The sequence below is a fragment of the Perognathus longimembris genome, chromosome 1, assembly GCF_023159225.1.
Source record: "Perognathus longimembris pacificus isolate PPM17 chromosome 1, ASM2315922v1, whole genome shotgun sequence".
Taxonomy (NCBI): Eukaryota; Metazoa; Chordata; class Mammalia; order Rodentia; family Heteromyidae; genus Perognathus; species Perognathus longimembris.
In genome coordinates, this window is record NC_063161.1 from 53283976 (window position 1) to 53304216 (window position 20241).

Here is a 20241-nt window from a genome sequence, read left to right on the forward strand (position 1 = left end):
AAGTTCGCCTAGGGCTTTAAATGTAATGTCGATATTAGACCATAAGTCGACAGTAGTCTTATATGAACGTACATACCTAGCTTTTGAGCTATTGTATTCCCCTGAGAGGTCAATTTTTGACCTTTATATGTTGAGTAATTGTTTGGTTTTAGTTACATACTGTTGGGTCGCTGCCCCAATCCTGTGGGGAATACTATTTGACAAGCAGTTTTTGGTTTCACAGACTTGGTCTCTACTGTCTCTCCGTCTCCCTTTGTTAACAGTCATATATCAGGGAGATCATGCCCCTTTGTTTTCTGTGTTCTAGGCTTGTCTCGCTCAACATTATTTGTTCAAGTTCTGACCATTTCCCTGCGAATAACAATATTTCACCATTCCTAATCGCTATGTAGTATTCCATTGTGTATAGGTACCATATTTTTTGGATCCATTTGTCTGTGGAGGGGCATCTGGGTTGTTTCCATATTTTGGCTATTGTGAATTGTGCCGCGATAAACATGGAAGTACAAATATCTTTTTGATATCTTGGGCTTTGCTGTTTAGGATAGATGCCTAGGAGTGGTATGGCTGGGTCATAGGGTAGGTCTATATTGAGCTTTTTGAGAAACCTCCATACTGTTCTCCAAAGTGGTTGTACTAATTTGCACTCCCACCAACAATGGAGAAGGGTTCCTCTTTCCCCGCACCCCCTCCAGCATTTGTTGTTGCCTGAGTTCAGAGTATGGGCCATTCTAACTGGGGTGAGGTGGTGTCTCAGGGTTGTTTTTATTTGCATTTCCTTTACTACCAGGGATGTTGAGCATTTCCTCATGTGTTTCTTTGCCATTTTTATATCTTCTCTTGTGAAGTCTCTCTTTAGTTCCTTTGCACATTTCCTAATAGGTTTATTGGGCTTGGAGGGGCTTAGTTTTTTGAGTTCTCTGTAGATGACAGATATCAGGCCTTTGTCTGTTGCTGTGCTGGTAAAGATCCTTTCCCATATGGTTGGCTGCCTTTCTATTTTGGTGGCTTTGTCCTTATCTGTGCAGAAACTTTTTAATTTGTAGTAGCCCCATTTGTTGAGTCTTTCCCCTATTTGTTGTGCCCCTGGGACTCTATTCAGGAAGTTCCTTCCTGTGCCTATAAGTTCTAGCGTCTTTCCTACTCTGTCCTTCAGTAGTTTCAAGGATTCAGGTCTGATATTGAGGTCCTTGATCCATTTTGAGTTGATCTTGGTGCATGGTGATAGGCTTGGGTCTACTTTGAGTTTTCTGCATACGGCTGCCCAGTTCTCCCAGCACCAGTAGTTGAAGAGGCTATGTTTATTCCATTGTATGTCTTTAGCTCCTTTGTCGAATATCAGTTGGCTGTAAGAGTGCAGTTTTATTTCTGGAATATCAGTTGGCTGTAAGAGTGCGGTTTTATTTCTGGGTCTTCAATCCTGAGCTTTTTTTGTTCAAGGCTAACATTCTACCACTTTGAGCCACAATGCCACTTTCAGTTTTTCTGGTGGTTAATTGTAGCTAACAGTGTCATGGTCTTTCCTGCCTGGTCTAGTTTTTAACTGTGATTCTCAGATCTCAGCCTCCTGAGTAGCTAGGCATATAGGTGAGAGCCACCAGCGCCTGGCTACGTATTTGTTCTTGATAGCAAGGGTGGTTATCACTTTGCAGATGAAGGAATGAAGATGGGATCTTGCCAAAGATTCATCCAAGTTTTTAGGGACTAAAATGAGGACTTTTGGCCTAGTTCTGTATTTTTCTTCCAGTATATCAGAATGGCTAACAGAGAGACATTCTAGAATTCTTTGATTATGAGTCTTTCATATGCAAGTTTATACAGAATGACAGACATGAAAAGATTTTCTTGGAAGAAGGAACTAAAGGGTCATCTGATTGTTAGTAATATTCCACAGAATAATGTGTGCTTATTGAAATGTGTGCTCATTTGTCACTAATTTGTCCCTAAATTTTTTGGTAGTAGTACTAGAGTTTGAACTGAGGCTTTATGTTTACTAGGCAGGTGCTCTACCACTTAAGTCACGTCTCTAGTACTTTTTTTTTTGGCCGGTCCTGGGGCTTGGACTCAGGGCCTAAGCACTGTCCCTGGCTTCTTTTTGCTCAAGGCTAACACTGTACTTAAGCCACAGTGCTACCTCTGGCCTTTTCTATATATGTGGTGCTGAGGAGTCGAACCCAGGGCTTCATGCATATGAGGCAAGCACTCTTGCCACTAGGCCATATTCCCAACCCCTCCAGTACTTTTTTTTTTTTTTTTTTTTGGCCAGTCCTGGGCCTTGGACTCAGGGCCTGAGCACTGTCCCTGGCTTCTTTTTGCTCAAGGCTAGCACTCTGCCACTTGAGCCACAGCGCCGCTTCTGGCCGTTTTCTGTATATGTGGTGCTGGGTAATCGAACCTAGGGCCTCATGTATCCGAGGCAGGCACTCTTGCCACTAGGCTATATCCCCAGCCCCCCTCCAGTACTTTTTGAGACAGGTTCTCACTTTTTTGTTCAGACTGACCTGAACCATGTTACTTTTTAGTTTTCCTGAGGTAGCTGAGAAAACAGGTTCAGGTACCATGTCAGCTTTTTCTCTTGAGATAGGATCTTGCAAACTTTTTTTGGGGGGGGGGGGGAGGTAGGGGCGTGGCAGAGACTGGGCTGGCTTGGAACCATGATCGTCCCAATCTTTCCAGTGTAACTGGATGACAGATGTGATCCACTATGTCTGTTGGTGTACATGGCTCTCACAGGTTTCTTGCCCTGAGTGGTCTCAAACCTCAGTCCTTTTGGTCTCTACCTCCCAAATAGCTATGATTACAAGTATAAGCTACTGGCACACAGTTACCATTTCCTTGTGGCTTATTCTACTTGTTTATTTATTGAGACAAGATTTTGCTGTTTTTCATGTTGGTCTCAACCTTGCAATCATTCATTCTGCCTCCGCCTCCCTGGTGGTAGAAATTACAGACCTGTGCCACTGTGCCTGGCTTTCATGTGGCTGCTAAGGAATTCTAAAAATTGATCTAATCTGTATAGTGATGTTCTTAGAGAGTCACTGTAGTTGTGTTCTTAGAACAAATAGACTGAATATATTGGTTCATTTTGTCTAGCTTTAACAAAATAACTAGTGCTAGGTAACGAATCAATGCTGGAGATTCAGGAAAAGGACTGGCATCCACTCAGCTCTAGTGAAGGCTACTTGGTGAATGGTATCGCATAGTGAGAGCATGCGTGAGAATGATGATAATGCTTTTTTTTGTGATTTATGTACCAGTACACTTTTGTTGGATATTTCATTTTGTTTTCTCTATTTACTTTTTTTTTTTTTAATCGGTTGTGGGGCTTGAACTGAGTCCCCGAGCCTCTTTGTGCTCAAGGCTAGAGCTCTACCACTTGAGCCACAGCGCCACTTCTGGTTTGGGGGTAGTTAATTAGAGATAAGAGTCTCTTGGGGACTTTTCTGCTTGGGCTGGCTTTGAACCATGATCTTCAGATCTTAGCCTCCCGAATAGCTTGTTTTCTAAGAGATAGGGTCTTGGTATGTTGTCCAGGCTGGCCTTGAACTCCTGAGGCTAAAGCAGTCCTCTTGTCCCAGCCTCCTCTGGTGTCAGCATTACAGGCATGTACTACCATGCCTATCGAGAATTGCATTCAGAAGGGAGATTCAGGGGAGATGTAAAAGCCCATTCCATCAAGAGCTAATCTGATCCCTTGAGACTTTCATTAACCGCCCCCCACCTTTCATTTTCTTTTGAGAGCAATGTCCCATGATCTCCACTCAGCTATCTCTCCTCTCTCTCTCTCTCTCTTTCTTTCTCTCTCTCTAGTGTCCTGGGGCTTGGACTCAGGGCCTGAGCACTGTCCCTGGCTTCTTTTTTACTCAAGGCCAGCACTCTGTCACTTGAACCACAGTGCCGCTTCTTGCTTTTTCTATATATGTGGTGCTGAGGAATGGAACCCAGGGCTTCTTCATGTGTACAAGCCAAGCACTCTTGCCACTAGGCCATATTACCAGCCCTCAGCCTCATCTCTTAAAGGGTCTGTGGCCTCAACACTGCCATGATAAGGACCAGCCTTTCAGCCAGCACATAATGTTTGTATCTTTGTGGGAACACGCTTAAACCATAGTCAAATGATAGCCCTGAGTCCCGCATTTACATTTTTGTGCATTTTCAGAGTCCTTTCAGAAACCTTGTGCATGACTCCTAGAATACTATATGGATAAGTAAGTAGTTAACAAAATATATGTCATCACCTACATTTTTGTGGTCAGAGGGATATCATAGCAGAACTAAATAGGTTGGATGATGCTCTGCCAAAGTGCATGATGTATATTGCTTTCCAATGCAAATTTAGTTAAATTTTAATGTCTGCTTTGTTCATTGTCAGATATTAATGAAAGTCATTTGTTTTCTTTTAGTGATGTCCTCGCATTGCCCATTTTTAAGCAAGAAGAGTCAAGTTTGCCTCCTGATAATGAGAATGAAATTCTACCTTTTCAGTATGTGCTTTGTGCTGCCACATCTCCAGCTGTGAAACTCCATGATGAGACGCTCACATATCTCAATCAAGGTGAAATGCATCCTCATTAGTTAATGTTGCAGACCTGATAAACTGAGACTATTTTGCTAGGGACATTTAGAGGAAAAAGGGAAGAGGGTAGATATTCCCATGTGATCTATCAAACTTACTTCAGAGATTTAAGGTTGTTTTTGTTGGTGGTGGTGTTGTTTTGCCAGTCCTGGGGCTTGAACTCAAGGCCTGGGCACTGTCTCTGAGCTTCTTTTACTCAAGGCTAGCACGTTACCACTTAAGCCACAACTCCATTTCTGGCTTTTTCTGTTTATATGGTACTGAGGAATTGAACTCAGGGTTTCATGCATGCTGGGCAAGCACTCTACCACTAAGCCACATTCCCAACCAGAGATTTGTTTTAATATCACGTGTGTGTGTGTGTGTGTGTGTGTGTGTGTGTGTGTGTATGTTGGTCCTGCGCTCAAACACAGGACCCCTCAACTGTCCATGAGCTTCTTTTGCTCAAGAATAGTACTCTACTATTTGAACCACAGTTTGATTTCCAGTTTTTTGATAGTTTATTGGAGATAAGGGTCTCATAAACTTTCCTGCCCAGGCTGGCTTTGAACTGCAATCTTCAGATCCAGCCTCTTGAGCAGCTAGGATTACAGGCAGGAGCCACTAGCACCTGGATCATTAATAACACAGACACACACACAGACACACACACACATGCACATACACACACTATATATATACACATACACACATATAAATAATACTTATGTCGTCTTGAATATTCTTAATTTGCATTTTCTTCTTTGTTTGTTTGCCAGTCCTGGGCCTTGGACTCGGGGTCGGAACACTGTCCCTAGCTTCTTTTTGCTCAAGGCTAGGACTCTGCCACTTGAGTCACAGCACCACTTCTGTCCATTTTCTATATATATGGTGCTGGGGAATTGAACCCCAGGCTTCATGTATACGAGGCAAGCACTCTTGCCACTAGGCCATATTCCTAGCCCTCCTTTTGTTTGTCTTTCTTTCAAAAAATCTTTTTTTTATTTTTTTTTGGCCAGTCCTGGGCCTTGGACTCAGGGCCTGAGCACTGTCCCTGGCTTCTTCCCGCTCAAGGCTAGCACTCTGCCACTTGAGCCACAGCGCTGCTTCTGGCCGTTTTCTGTATATGTGGTGCTGGGGAATCAAACCTAGGGCCTCGTGTATCCGAGGCAGGCACTCTTGCCACTAGGCTATATCCCCAGCCCTCAAAAAATCTTTATTAAGAGTAATACAAGCCTTCTATCCTCAAAAAGAGTAATGCTTCTGTATGAACTTTAACATTTGAAGGAAATATTTAATCTCGGAGATAGAAATATTAGTCTACTGATGTATTTACTATTAAATTTGGAGTATATTCCTTCACTTTTTCTTTTTTAAAAATTTTTTTAATTAAATTTTGTTGACAAGGTATTGTGCAAAAGGGGTACAGTTACATAATAAGGCAGTGAGTACATTTCTTTTTTTTTTTTTTTTTTGGCCAGTCCTGGGGCTTGGACTCAGGGCCTGAGCACTGTCCCTGGCTTCTTTTTGCTCAAGGCTAGCACTCTACCACTTGAGCCACAGCGCCACTTCTGGCCGTTTTCTAAATATGTGGTGCTGGAGAATCGAACCCAGGGCTTCATGTATATGAGGTGAGCTCTCTTGCCACTAGGCCATTTTCCCAGCCCAGTGAATACATTTCTTGTGATATCTTACACCCTCATTTTTCTTTCCCTTCCCTAGATCAGGTAGGCATGTATATACAATACCCAGTATACCAAAGTCATACACAGTAACCAGGTAGCGTACACCAAAGGAAATCCACCTAGAACTTTAAATGTAATGTCAACAATAGAATCCTCCTGTGTCCTTCTCTTGAAGTTGTTTTTGCTTATCCTCATCTTATATGATCATATGTACATAGCTGTTGAGCTATTGTGATCCACAGATAGGTCTATTCTAGACCTTTTTATGGTTAGTAGTTGTTTGATTTTAGATACATAATGTAAGGTCGCTGACCCAAACCTGTGGAAATACCATTTGAAAAGAAGTTTTTTGTTTCCCCGATCTGGTCTCTACTGTCGTTTCCCCCCCCCCCCCCCCACCCTAACAGTCATATATCAAGGACATCATGCCCCTTTGTTCTCTGTATTCTAGGCTTGTCTCGTTCAACATTATTTGTTCAAGTTCTGACCATTTCCCTGCGAATACCAATATTTTATCATTTCTAATCGCTATGTAGTCCATTGTGTATAGGTACTACATTTTTTGGATCCATTCATCTGTAGTGGGGTATCTGGATTGTTTCCATATTTTGGCTGCACATGGATGTGCAGATGTCTTTTTGATATCCTGAGACCTGTTGTTCAGGATAGATGACTAGGAGTGGTATGGCTGGGTCATAGGGTATGTCTATGCTGAGCTTTTTGAGGAACCTCCATACTGTTCTCCAAAGTGATTGTACTAATGTGTACTCCCACCAACAGTGGAGAAGGGTTCTTCTTTCCCCGCATCCCCTCCAGCATTTGTTGTTGCCCAGCCCTCTTTTTTTTTTTTTTTGGTCAGTCCTGGGCCTTGAACTCAGGGCCTGAGCACTGTTCCTGGCTTCTTTCTTTTTTTTTGGCCAGTCCTGGGGCTTGGACTCAGGGCCTGAGCACTGTCCCTGGCTTCTTCTTGCTCAAGGCTAGCACTCTGCCACTTGAGCCACAGCGCCACTTCTGGCCATTTTCTGTATATGTGGTGCTGGGGAATCGAACCCAGGGCCTCATGTATGCGAGGCAAGCACTCTTGCCACTAGGCCATATCCCCAGCCCCATCCTGGCTTCTTTTGACTCAAGGCTAGACTCTACCACTTGAGCCACAGCGGCACTGCTGGCCGTTTTCTATGGTGCTGAGGAATCAAACACAGGGCTTCATGTATACAAGGCAAGCACTCTTGCCACTAGGCCATATTCCCAGCCCCTACATTTTCCTCTTTTAATTTATGTTTCCCTCATTGGTTACTGGCTGAGAAGTATTGAACTCCAGCTCTACTGTTCGCCAGTTATGTGGTCTTGCACAGTCATTTTAACTTTTTGTTGTTGTTGTCAGTTGTGGGGCTTGAACTCACAGCCTGGGTGCTGTCCCTGAGCTCATTTTGCTCAAGGCTAGTGCTCTATCACTTGAGCTACAGTGCCACTTCTCAGTTTTCTGGTGGTTAACTGGAGATAGGAAGCTCATGGACTTTCTTGCCTGAGCTTCTAACTGTAATCCTCAGGTCTTAGCTTTTTGAGTAGCTAGGATTACAGTCATGAGCCACTAGCACCAGGCTTCATTTTAGATCCTTGTTTCAATTTCTTTACCTGTGAAAATAGGATTTAGAGCACCTTAGAATATAGTATCCTGTGTATGAAATTATATGTGTGTGCAAGTGTGTGCACGCTTAGCATAGTGCCTAATGTCTTGTAAAGACATATAGTTATTGTTACCAATGCTAATGATGTTACCTTGTATATTCAGCCAACTGAATTTCATCTTTTCTGAATCTAGGTAAGTTAATTTGTGAGACATATAATATATGACTCCTTTTTCTTCTAGGACAGTCTTATGAAATCCGAATGCTAGACAATAGGAAACTTGGGGAACTTCCAGAAATTAATGGCAAATTGGTGAAGGTAAAAGAAAATAAGTGAATAATTCTGTACAATATCCTTTTACTGACCCTTTTTGGGTCAGTACATAACCTTTAATCTAATATTCGTTTGCTTTTATAAAGGGCTTGATGCTAACTTACCTGCTACAGTTGGTTGAGAGTAAACTGATCTATTGTTTTTGGAGTCAGACTTAGTCCCTCTCTTCACATAGATTTTTTCAGAGCTGCAGAAACAAAAGACCTACAACTCCATGTTCAAGTTCCCTGGCTTGATGATGTGCTTTTGGATAAGTAACTTTGAGATTATTATTATTGTGTGTGTGCGCTAGTCTTGGGGATTGAACTAAGGACCCAGGTGCTATCCCTGAGATTTTTGGCTCAAGGCTAGCGCTCTACCACTTAAGCCATAGTTCTATTGGCTTTTGTTTTTTCTTTCTTTTTTTTTTGGCCAGTCCTGGGGCTTGGACTCAGGGCTTGAGCACTGTCCCTGGCTTCTTCTTGCTCAAGGATGACACTCTGCCACTTGAGCCACAGCGCCACTTCTGGCCATTTTCTGTATATGTGGTGCTGGGGAATCGAACCCAGGGCCTCATATATACGAGGCAAGCACTCTTGCCACTAGGCCATATCCCCAGCCCCTCTTTTCTTTTTTTTTTAGAGGGTGTAAATTAGACTATTTTATTTATTTTATTTATTTATTTTTTGCCAGTCCTGGGCCTTGGACTCAGGGCCTGAGCACTGTCCCTGGCTTCTTTTTGCTCAAGTCTATAGCAATGTGCCACTTGAGCCGCAGCACCACTTCTGGCCATTTTCTGTATATGTGGTGCTGGGGAATTGAACCTTGGGCTTCATGTATACAAGGCAAGCACTCTTGCCACTAGACCATATTCCCAGACCTTTTCTTTTCAGGGCCTGAGCTTTGTCCTTGAGCCTCTTTATGCTCAAGGCTAGTGCTCTACCACTTGAGCCATAGAAGGTACCTTCACAAAGTAGGAGTAAGAAGAGGAAAGTTGATGGAAATGAACCTCACACTCTCATTGTTTATATGTGTATAGATTGTATGGTAGGTTAGCAAGCAGGGAAAGTGGTGAGTTTTGTTTTTATAACTGAAGGCTATGCTAGACATTACACAGCATAACAGTGAAAGCATGTAGAGATATTATGCATAGATGTCCACTGACGTTTTAAATGTAATGCCAGTTATATCATGAATATTACAAGCCAGATGTAGTTGTGTATAGTTATATAGCATGCTTGTAATCCCAATATTTAGGAGACTGAGGCAAGAGGATTGAGAGTTTGAGGCCAGCGTTACGTTGAGCTTGAGACCTGGGTTATATAGCAAGTCCTTGTCTTAAAACCAAACCAGGCTAGGCACTGGTAGCTCACACTTGTAATCTTAGCTACTCAGGAGGTTGAGATCTGAAGGTCATGGTTCAAAGCCAGCCCAGGCAGAAAAATCCCCATGAGATTCTTATTTCCAGTTACCACTCAAAAACTGGAAGTGGTGCTGTGGCACAAAGTAGTAGAGTGCTAGCCTTGAGCAAAAGAGCTCAGGGACAGTGCCTAGACCCTGAGTTCAAGCCCTACAACCACCACCACCACCATCAACAACAACAAAATTGATAAAAAGAAAACAAAAGAAAGTTGAGCATAGGGGGTTCATGCCTGTAGTCCTAGCTACTTGCAAAACTGAGGAGAGGATTTTGATTTGAGGCCAGCCTGGGCAGAAAAGTTTGTAAGACCCCTTCTCAATCAATATGTGGAAGGCTGAGGTCAAGAGGATATAGTTCCAGGGTAGCCTGGGTAGAAGAATCCATAGACTCCATCTCAACTGAAAAAAGTTGGGCATGAGTGTGTGTTCTTGTCATCCCAGCTATGACAGAAAGGCCTAAAATAGATAGATCTTTGTCTCAGTTCAGACAAGAAGTGAAACCTTAGCTTAAATATAACCAATAACACACACACACACGAAACCTTAGCTTAAGAATAACCAATAACACACACACACACACACACACACACACACACACACACACACACACACACACACACACACACACACACACACACACCCTTCTCTTTCAAGAGTGAAGATTAAGCGGGTGTATGTCAATTATAATAGTTTATCTTCCTAGCATGTCTAAAGCCCTGGTTTGATCATGAGCACCACAGGAAATGAAGGAGGGGGGGGATGAAAAAATAGGATGAGGGCTTGGAATATGCCCCAGGACTGGAAAAAAACAAAACAAAAACCAATAAAAATTTTCTAGTTACTTACATACAGTTACTTATGTAACTGTAGCCTCTTTATAAAAAGTTTAAAAAACAGCTGGATGGGCTGGGAATGTAGCTTAGTGGTTTAGTGCTTACCTAGCATGCATGAAGCCCTGGGTTTGATTCCTCAGTACCACATTCTAGCTTTGATCAAAAGCTAGCTAGCTTTTTTTGCTAGCTTTGATCAAAAGGAAGCCAAGGACCGTGCTCAGGCCCTGAGTTCAAGCCCCAGGACTGGCAAAGAAAACAGCTGGAGGCATGGCTCAGTGGTAGAGCATCAGCCTAGCAAGCATGAGGTTCTTAGTTCAAACCCTAGTATTTCCATAAAAATAAATTACACATGAGAAGTTAAGAAATATATCCAGGCACAGAGTTTGATGTATAAGTTTTAGAGGAAAATGAATGATTCTTAGGTAATTTAGATTATATCTGAAGACCCACTACTAGTGACTCTACTACATTGAGTTTTCAAGGGGTATAGTTCACTGACTGTTGTTCCTTTTAGAGTATATTCCGTGTAGTATTCCACGACAGAAGGCTACAGTACACTGAGCATCAGCAGCTGGAAGGCTGGAGGTGGAACCGACCGGGAGATAGGATTCTTGACATAGGTGAGTTAAGAGACACTGTTGCACAGGAAGTGCCTTTAATTATGGACTAAGGGTTAGTCATTTGACATTTACCTTGATTCATATGCTTTAGAGGTTCAGCATGAACCTTGAAGTGGTAATCTATTAAAAAGAAAAATTACTTATGTAGGACATCAAACTAATGTAACAAGTATGAACACTTAAGTTCCCTGGCAGTTGCATCCATTACTTCTGAATGTTTTTGGTTTGACTTAAATTGTGGTAAGATGGTATGAATGTTTTACTTTATAACAGAATTTACTACCGTAGTCATTTTTAGTTATGTTTCAATAGTGTTAAGTACATTCATTTTGTGTAGCTATCAGGATTACCCATCCCCAGAACTTTTTTCATCTTGCAAAACTAAAACATAATATGCATTAAACAATAACACTTCATTTCCCATCTCCCCAGTGCCTAGTAGCCTCTATTCCAGGTATCTCATATAAATGAAGCCATATAGTATCTGTCCTTTAGTGACTGGCTTTTATTATTTAGCCTAATGTCTTTAGAGTTTATCCTTATAGTAGTGTATGTGAGAATGTCCTTCTTTTTTAGGTCTAATATTGTATATAGATAGATAGACAGATAATTATAGTGTGTGTATTCATACACTATGTTCTGTTTATTCATCTGTTAATAGATACATGGGTTGCTTCCATCTTTTTTTTTTTTTTTAATTTTTTTTTTTTTTGGCCAGTCCTGGGCTTTGGACTCAGGGCCTGAGCACTGTCCCTGGCTTCTTCCCGCTCAAGGCTAGCACTCTGCCACTTGAGCCACAGCGCCACTTCTGGCCGTTTTCTGTATATGTGGTGCTGGGGAATCGAACCTAGGGCCTCGTGTATACGAGGCAGGCACTCTTGCCACTAGGCTATATCCCCAGCCCCTGCTTCCATCTTTTGAATATTGTGAGTAATGCTGCTTGTTGTTGTTGTTGTTGTTTGCTAGTTCTGGGTGTTAAACTCAGGGTCTGGGCTCTGTCACTGAGCCTCTTTGTGCTCAAGGCTAGTACTCTACCACTTGAGCCACAGCACCTCTTCCAGCCTTTTCTGTTTATGTGATACTGAGGAATCAAATCCAGGGCTTCATGCATCTAGGCAAGCAGTCTACCACTAAGCCACATTCTCAGCCCCATAATACTGTGATTTGTTTGAGTGTCTGCTTTCATTTCTTTTTTAGATAAATACCCACAGCTGGGATTTCTGGATCATCTAGTTATCCTAGTTCAGATTTTTCTGAGGGATGAGTGTATTGTTCTCCAACTAGCTGTGCATTTTACATTGTCATTAGTGCTCAGAGTTCCAAATTCCCCATGTCCTTGCTAATACTTCTTTCTCTTTTTTCTTTTCCTCCTTCCCTCCCTTTCTCCTTCCTTTTCTCCCTCTCTCCCTCCTTTCCTCTCTCCCCGTATTCCTTTCTATTTCCCTCCCTTTCTTCCTTGTTCTTAGAGTGGAACCCTGGGCTTTTTCATGCTAGGAAAGTACCATATCACTGAATTACATCTCTAGCTCGACTTCCTTCTCATCCTCCTTCTTCTTCTTCCTTCTTCTCCCCCCACCCATCTTCCCCCTCTTTGTCTTGTAATAACTGTTCTAATAAGTGTGAAGTGGTATCTCGTTATGGTTTTGATTTGATTTTCCCTTATGATTAGTGACAGGAAATATATTGGTTATTTTTTTAATTTTTTAATTTTTTTGCCAGTCCTGGAGCTTGGACTCAGGGCCTGAGCACTGTCCCTGGCTTCTTTTTTTCTCAAGGCTAGCACTCTATATATTGGCTATTTATATGTTTGTTTGTTTTTTGAGGAAATATCTATTCAAGTCTTTTGCTCAGGGTATTTGTGTGTGGGGGTGTGTGTGTGCGCACATGCATGAATGTGCATGTGCGCATGCATGTGCACATGTGAACAAGTGCTGGTTCCGAGCTTGAACTTACAGTCTAGGCACTATCCTTGAGTTTCTTTAACTCAAGACTAACACTCTACTACTTGAGCCATAGCTCCTTCTTCCTTTTCTGAGTAACTTATTAGAGATATGAGTCTCACAGATTTTCCTGCTTGGTTTTGCTTTGAATCACAATCCTCAGATCTCAGCCTCTTGAGTAGGTAGGATTGAAGATGTGAACCACTAGTCCTCTGCTTTTGCTTGTTTTTTGTTTTTTTAATTTTTTATTTATTAATTAAATTTTTTGACAAGGTGTTGTGCAAAAGGGGTATAGTTACATAATAGGGCAATGTGTACATTTCTTGTGATATCTTACACCCTTGTTTTTCTACATATGGCTGCCCAGTTTTCCCAGCACCAGTAGTTGAAGAAGCTATGTTTTTTCCATTGTATGTCTTTAGCTCCTTTGTCGAATATCAGCTGACTGTAAGAATGCGGCTTTATTTCTGGGTCTTCTATTCTATTCCATTGGTCTTCAGGTCTGTTTTTATACCAATACCAGCCTGTTTTTGTTATGATGGCTCTACAATAGAGTTTGAAATATGGTATTGTGATACCTCCTGCATTGCTTTTTTTGCCTAGAATTGCTTTGGCTATTCTAGGTCTTTTGCTGTTCCATATGAATTTATGGGTTGCTTTCTCTATTTCAGTGAAGAATGTAGCTGGGATTTTGATGAGGATTGCATTGAATTTGTATAACAATTTGGGCAATATGGCCATTTTCACTATATTGATTCTGCCTACTCATGAGCATGGGAGATTGATCTTTCTATCTCCTTGTGTCCTCATTTCCCTTTTTAGATTTTTATAGTTCTCATTAAGTAGGTCATTCACGTCTTTAGTTAGGTTAATCCCTAGGTAATTTATTCTTTTTTTAGCTATTGCTTTTGCTTGTTTTTTTGTTTTTGTAATGGGGTTTGAACTCAGAGCCTGAACACTGTCCCTGGCTTCTTTTTTATCAAGGCTAGCACTCTACTACTTGAGCTACAGTGCCACTTCTGGCTTTTTCTGTTTATGTGATGCTGAGGACTTGAATCCAGGGCTTCATACATGCTAGGCAAGCACTCTACCATTAAGCCACATTCCCAGCCCTACTTGTTTTTTAATATTGGGTTGTTTGGGTTTCTTGTCGTTGGGTTGTAGGAATTCTTTATATATTCTGGGTATAAGTCCAATATTAGGTATAATCATATGTAAATACTTTCCCATTCTCTGAGTTTTCTTTTAACTGTGTTGATAATGTCCTTTTTTCCTTTTTTGTGCTTGTACTGGTTGAATTCAAGGCCTAGGCACTGTCATAAAGCTTTTTCATTCAAGGCTGGTGCAATACCACTTGGGCCACATCTCTATCTCTGGCTTTTTGGTGGTTAATTAGAGATAGGAGCCTTATAGACTTTCCTACCCATGCTGGCTTCAAACTACAGTTCTCAGATGTCAGCATCCAGAGTGGTTAATATTATATGCATGAGCAACTAGTGTGTGCCTGTTTCTTTTTCCTTTCTTTCTTTCTTTCTTTTTTTTTGGTACCAGGACTGGCGCTTGAACTCAGAGCCTCACACTCCTGCTTAGCTTTTTTACTTAAGGCTGGCACTCTACCACTTGAGCCACAGCTCCATTTCTGGCTTTTTGCTGGCTAATTGTTTATAAGTATCTTTCAGTGTTTTTTTTCCTGGGCTGTCTGTGAACTTTGATTCTCAGATTTCAGTCTTTTAACTAGGATTACAAGCATGAGCTACCAGCACTTGCTTGATAATATCCTTTTGATACACAAAAGTTTTAAATTGGGGAGTCGTCCAGTTTATGTTTTAAATTAGCTATGGTTTTGGTGTCCTATCTAAGAAATAATTGCTGAATACAAAGCTATGAAGCTTCTCCCCTATGTTTTCTTGTAAGAGTTTCATAGTTTCAGGTTTTACAGTCACTCAGCTCATAGATCTATTTTGAGTCAGTTTTTGTATGTGTTGCAAAATAAAGGTCTGACTTCATTTTTCTGTATGTGGATGGGTATCCAATAGCATTTGTTGGAAAGACCATTCTTCATCCTTTTAAATAGTCTTGGTTCCCTTGTTGGAATTCACTTGACAATATATGGGCTCTTTGTTTTGTTCCATTTGTTTGCGTCTTTTTGTTGTAATTGGCTATTTGTTTGAATTCAGTCCTTGAGCCATTACACCAGCCTCTTTTCACATTGGTTATTTTCAAGATAGGGTCTTACTTTCTGACCAGACCAACCTGGACTGTGACCCTCCAATTGTACTTCCCTTTGTTGCTGGGATGACACCACCATACCTAGCCATTGATTCAAGTCTTGTTAACTTTTATGTTGGGTCTGGCCTTAACCTGCCATCACCAGTATTTGCTTCCCAAGTAGCTAAGATTATAGTCTTAAGTCACTGGGCCTGGCTTGTTTATTTTTTAAACAGGGTTTCATTGTGTTGCCTGGGCTTCCTCCTTCTCCCCATGAGGGTTAGGGCTAGTAGAAGAAGAATCTTTAAATCTATGTTAACTCTAACCAATTTTTTTAAATTATTGGCAAGAAAGAAGTTTAGAGGGTTGGGAATGTGGCTAGTGGTAGGGTGCTTGCCTAGCATGCATGAAGCCTTGGGTTCGATTCCTCAGCACCACACAAACAGAAAAAGCCAGAAGTGGTGCTGTGGCTCAAGTGGTAGAGTGCTAGCATTGAGCAGAAAGAAGCCAGGGACAGTATTCAGGCCCTGAGTTCAAGCCCCAGGACTGGCAAAAAAAAAAAAAAAAGAAATTTAGGATTCAGGGTGTGATACATGAAAATCTTTGTAACTATGGGTGAATGAATCATTGCTTTTTTATTTGATACCAAGTAGACCTGGGCATGGTGGCAAATGCCATTAGTCCTTGACACCAGTGAATTTGAGATAGGAAGATTGCTTGGGCTCAGAAGTTAAGGCCAGTGTAAGAATTGTCTGTCATTTTGTTTCCAGATATCCCAATGTCTGTGGGCATAATAGATCCTAGGGCTAATCCAACCCAACTAAATACAGTGGAGTTCCTGTGGGACCCTGCAAAAAGGACATCTGTGTTTATTCAGGTAGGAATTGCTGATAGCATTCCAAATTGTTTCATAAAGGATAAGATAGGTTTAATTTGAAATATTTTTTTAGTGCTAAGGATGAACCTTGTCCTCACACATGCCAATACGAATACACTCTACCTGGAGGGACAAGGATGAACAAGTGCAACAGTGGTACTCACTGGACACTATGTTGAAAAAGGACTGTACAACTTGTGGGTGAGGATGGGAGGGAGAAACTGGGTGAGAACTGGGAAGGGGTGACATTGTCCAAAAAGAAATGTACTCTTTACCTGACTTACATAACTGCATCCCCACTGCACATCACCTTTATAACAATTAAAAACAAAAAAACAAAAAAAATTCTACCACTGAGCCTGTACCCTGAACCTCTAGAATGGAAATCTATTAAGGGTCCCAGCCTCTCAAGAAAACTCAACATGTGCCTGGACATTGAGGATTTTTTATTTTTTCACGTTCTATTTTTTTTAATTGGGTTTAAGTTTACTACATATATTTCTCAGTACACATTTTAACTTTCTTTATTTTTTTTTTTTGGCCAGTCCTGGGCCTTGGACTCAGGGCCTGAGCACCATCTCTGGCTTCTTCCCGCTCAAGGCTAGCACTCTGCCACCTGAGCCACAGCGCCCCTTCTGGCCGTTTTCCATATATGTTCTGCTGGGGAATCGAACCGAGAGCTTCATGTGTAGGAGGCACGCACTCTTGCCACTAGGCCATATTCCCAGCCCACATTTTAACTTTCACAATGATGAAAACTATCATTCTACTCTACATAGCTTACAAAGTCTGAACTTTAACAATAAAATAACTTCCTCCATTTTGGATGATATGTTACATTACTTTCCTTTTGTTTAGTAAGAAATATTGAGGCTTTTAAAAATTGTCCTTCTAATTTTATATTTTACTTGTATTTCTCCAAAATAATTGCTGATGGATGCATAGTATATTGTTCTTCAATTGTCCCATAACTTATCTACTGCTTATTTGCATACTAATTGTTCTGATTTTCACTCTTATGCATAAAATTGTTTTGAAAAGTTGTATACTTAAAATTTTATTTGCATATTTGATTATGTCCTTTGAATGATTCTCCTCAAAAACCTTTTACTTACAGCTTGGTGCTCGTGTCTCATGCCTGTTATCCTAGCTACTCAGGAGGCTGAGATCCAGAGAATCTAGGTTTAAGCTAGCCCAGAGAGAAAAATCTACAAGCCTCCATCTCTAAAATAGCAGCAAAAAGCTGGTTGGAATAATGGCTCAAATGCAAGGCTCTGAGTTCAAATTTCTATACCCCCTCAATTCTTTACTTGTAGTGATGATAGCCAATAGTTTATTATAGAGTTCTTAACATTGAAATAATGATTTTGTTAGTCAAAACCTTTGTATATATAAATTTAAGACTTTGAAGAATAAATAGTTCTGTGAGGTAGGAATAGTCTAAGACTTAGAATTTTACTTTATTATTATTATTATTATTTTTTTTTTTGCCAGTCCTAGAGCTTGAACTCAGGGCCTCAACACTGTCCCTGGCTTCTTTTCATTCAAGGCTAGCACTCTACCACTTGAGCCACAGCGCCCCTTCTGGCTTTTTATATATACGTGGTGCTGAGGAATCAAACTCAGGGCTTCATGTATATGAGGCAAGCACTCTACCACTAGGCCATATTCCCAGCCCCCTGGCTTCTTTTGCTCAAGGCTAGGACTCTATCTCTTGAGCCAGAGAGAAACTTCGGTAGTTTATGTGGTGCTGAGAAATTGAACTCAGGGCTTTGTGCATATGAGGCAAGCATTCTACCCTTAAGCTACATTCCCAGCCCTTATAACTTAACCTAAGCTAGAAAGGGATCAGTCAAACAAGGTTCCACTATTAAGATTTACCAGTCTTAGACGTTAAACAGTAGTCAAGCAAATCATATCCTCTATCATTTCTATGAGCTTTCATATTTACTATTTTTTCAAACTTGATTGTATTTCCTCTTTCTAAAATTTATCTTAAACAATAAACTTTACTAATAGTAATCTTTTCTCGTATATACTATGGTCTCTGAAGCAGATAATATTACTTACAACAGGTTCAACACATAGCATTAGATCTGTACATTTTGTTTGAATTCGTAGATAATTTAAAATTTTCAGTGGAAATGAAGGTTTTAATTTTTTTTCTCATTTTCTTCATTCGACCATAGTTTCTCCAAGATCAAAGAGAGAAAACATTTTTTATAGGTGTTCGTTCATAAATGGCCTATTAAAAAGTTTTGCTCTTGGTAGTTGCTTAAAATTTATCACTGATGGGTTTGGCTTGCTAGCAGTACTGATGTTTTTATGTTGTATTCTTTTCAGGTACATTGTATAAGCACTGAGTTCACTATGAGGAAACATGGTGGAGAAAAGGGAGTGCCATTCCGAGTACAAATTGATACCTTCAAGGAGAATGAAAATGGGGAATATACTGAGCACTTACATTCAGCCAGCTGTCAGATCAAGGTCTTCAAGGTATTCCTGGGCAATGTGCTGGCCCCTGGGTCCTTTTTCCTTGTAATTCTATTTTAATGTAAGTCGCCAAGTTAGAAAGTTAACTGGACTAAAATCACTGAAATAACCAGTAAGGTATTGGTCCAGTGATACATACAGAGATGGTCATAGGATAGTAAGAACTTGGAAAAAGAGACTACAAACAAAATCATGCATTCTAATTGAAGCCTGTTAAAAGTATAAGATCTTCTAAAGCTTATAAAGTTATGCTGTTGTTTTAAAAATTATATTTATAGGGGCTGGGAATATGGCCTAGAGGTAGAGTGCTTGCCTCACATGCATGAAGCCCTGGGTTCGATTCCTCAGCACCACATATATTAAAAAAAGCCAGAAGTGGCACTATGGCTCAAGTGGTAGAGTGCTAGCCTTGAGTAAAAAGAAGCCAGGTATAGTCCCTGGGCCCTGAATTCAAGCCCTAGGATTGGCAAAAAAAAAAAAAAAATTTATGATTGATCATCTTTGTGAATGTGTGCACTAGGGTTTGCACTCAGAGCCTTGTATTGATAGCCACAGTTGGTGCTCTGCTACTTGAGCCTCACCTATAGTTCCAGCTTTTTTTCTTTTTTTTTTTGGTCCATCCTAGGGCTTGACCCTGAGTCTGTGTACTGTCCCTGAGCTTCTTTTTGCTCAAGGCCAAGCACTCTACCACTTGAGCCACAGTGCCACTTCTGTCTTTTTTTGAGTATAGTTCATTGGAGATAAAGGGTCTCATAGAGTTTTGTGCCTGGGCTGGCTTTGAACATAATCCTCAGATCTCAGTCTCCTGAGTAGCTAGGATTACAGGTATTGAGGCACTAGCACCCAGCATCATAGTGATCTTATTTTGGCCTATTTATTTTTGGTGGTACTGAAGGTTGAACTGTGGGCCTTATATTTGCTAGGCAGGTACTCTACCACTGGAGCCAAACCTCCAGCTCTTTTTTGCTTGTTATATTTTAGATAACACCTTATGCTTTTTCCCTAGAGCTGGCCTTGGGACTATGATCCTCCTACCCGGGACTCCAACCTAGCCTAGCCAGGGTCGTACCACCATAACCTTGTTTGTTAAGATAGGGCCTTACTAATGTTTTTCTTGCTAACTTTTTGCTTGGACTGACCTCCAACTGATCTTTCTAACTTCTACTTCCTGAGTAGGTGGGATTAAAGACAGAATTTTGGTCTTTATTTTTATTGCCTGGATAAATAAATTCTCATTCCAAGATATTTGATAATATAAAAGAATTCAGGAGCTGGGTACTGGTGGTTTATACTTGTAATCCTAGCTACTGAGGAGGCTGAGATACAAAGGATTGGGGCTCAAAACCAGCATGGGCAGAAAAATTCATTAGACAATTAACCAGCAAAAAGCCAGAAGTAGAGGTGTGACTCAAGTTGTAGAGTGCTAGCTGAGTGAGTACAAACCCTTGAAACCCTTATATTGGCAAAAAATTAAAAGAGAGAGAAATTTGAAACATGACACTAAAATCCCTTTTACCCTCATTTCCCAACTTCTCCCCAGAGATAGCCATTGTCATAACTTAGTATGCTTTTGGTCCCCTTCTGTGCTTTTATACAAATGTTTGCATGTTTGAAACAAAGTAGGTTTACATTATGCGAATTGTTTTGAGACTTTTAAGAGAGTCTTACCA

General features: G+C 40.8%; 1 protein-coding gene across 5 annotated transcripts in view; it reads left to right on the plus strand.

The window, feature by feature from the left end:
• Tfcp2 (transcription factor CP2) overlaps positions 1–20241 on the plus strand; it is a 59855-nt gene that overhangs the window by 21416 nt on the left and 18198 nt on the right. For all 5 annotated transcript variants that reach the window (XM_048364333.1, XM_048364325.1, XM_048364322.1 and 2 more), the window contains 5 exons: positions 4404–4555; positions 8111–8187; positions 10948–11053; positions 15972–16078; positions 18422–18574. In XM_048364333.1, the coding sequence (XP_048220290.1) occupies positions 4404–4555; positions 8111–8187; positions 10948–11053; positions 15972–16078; positions 18422–18574 (595 nt within the window). The remainder of the gene's footprint in view (positions 1–4403; positions 4556–8110; positions 8188–10947; positions 11054–15971; positions 16079–18421; positions 18575–20241) is intronic.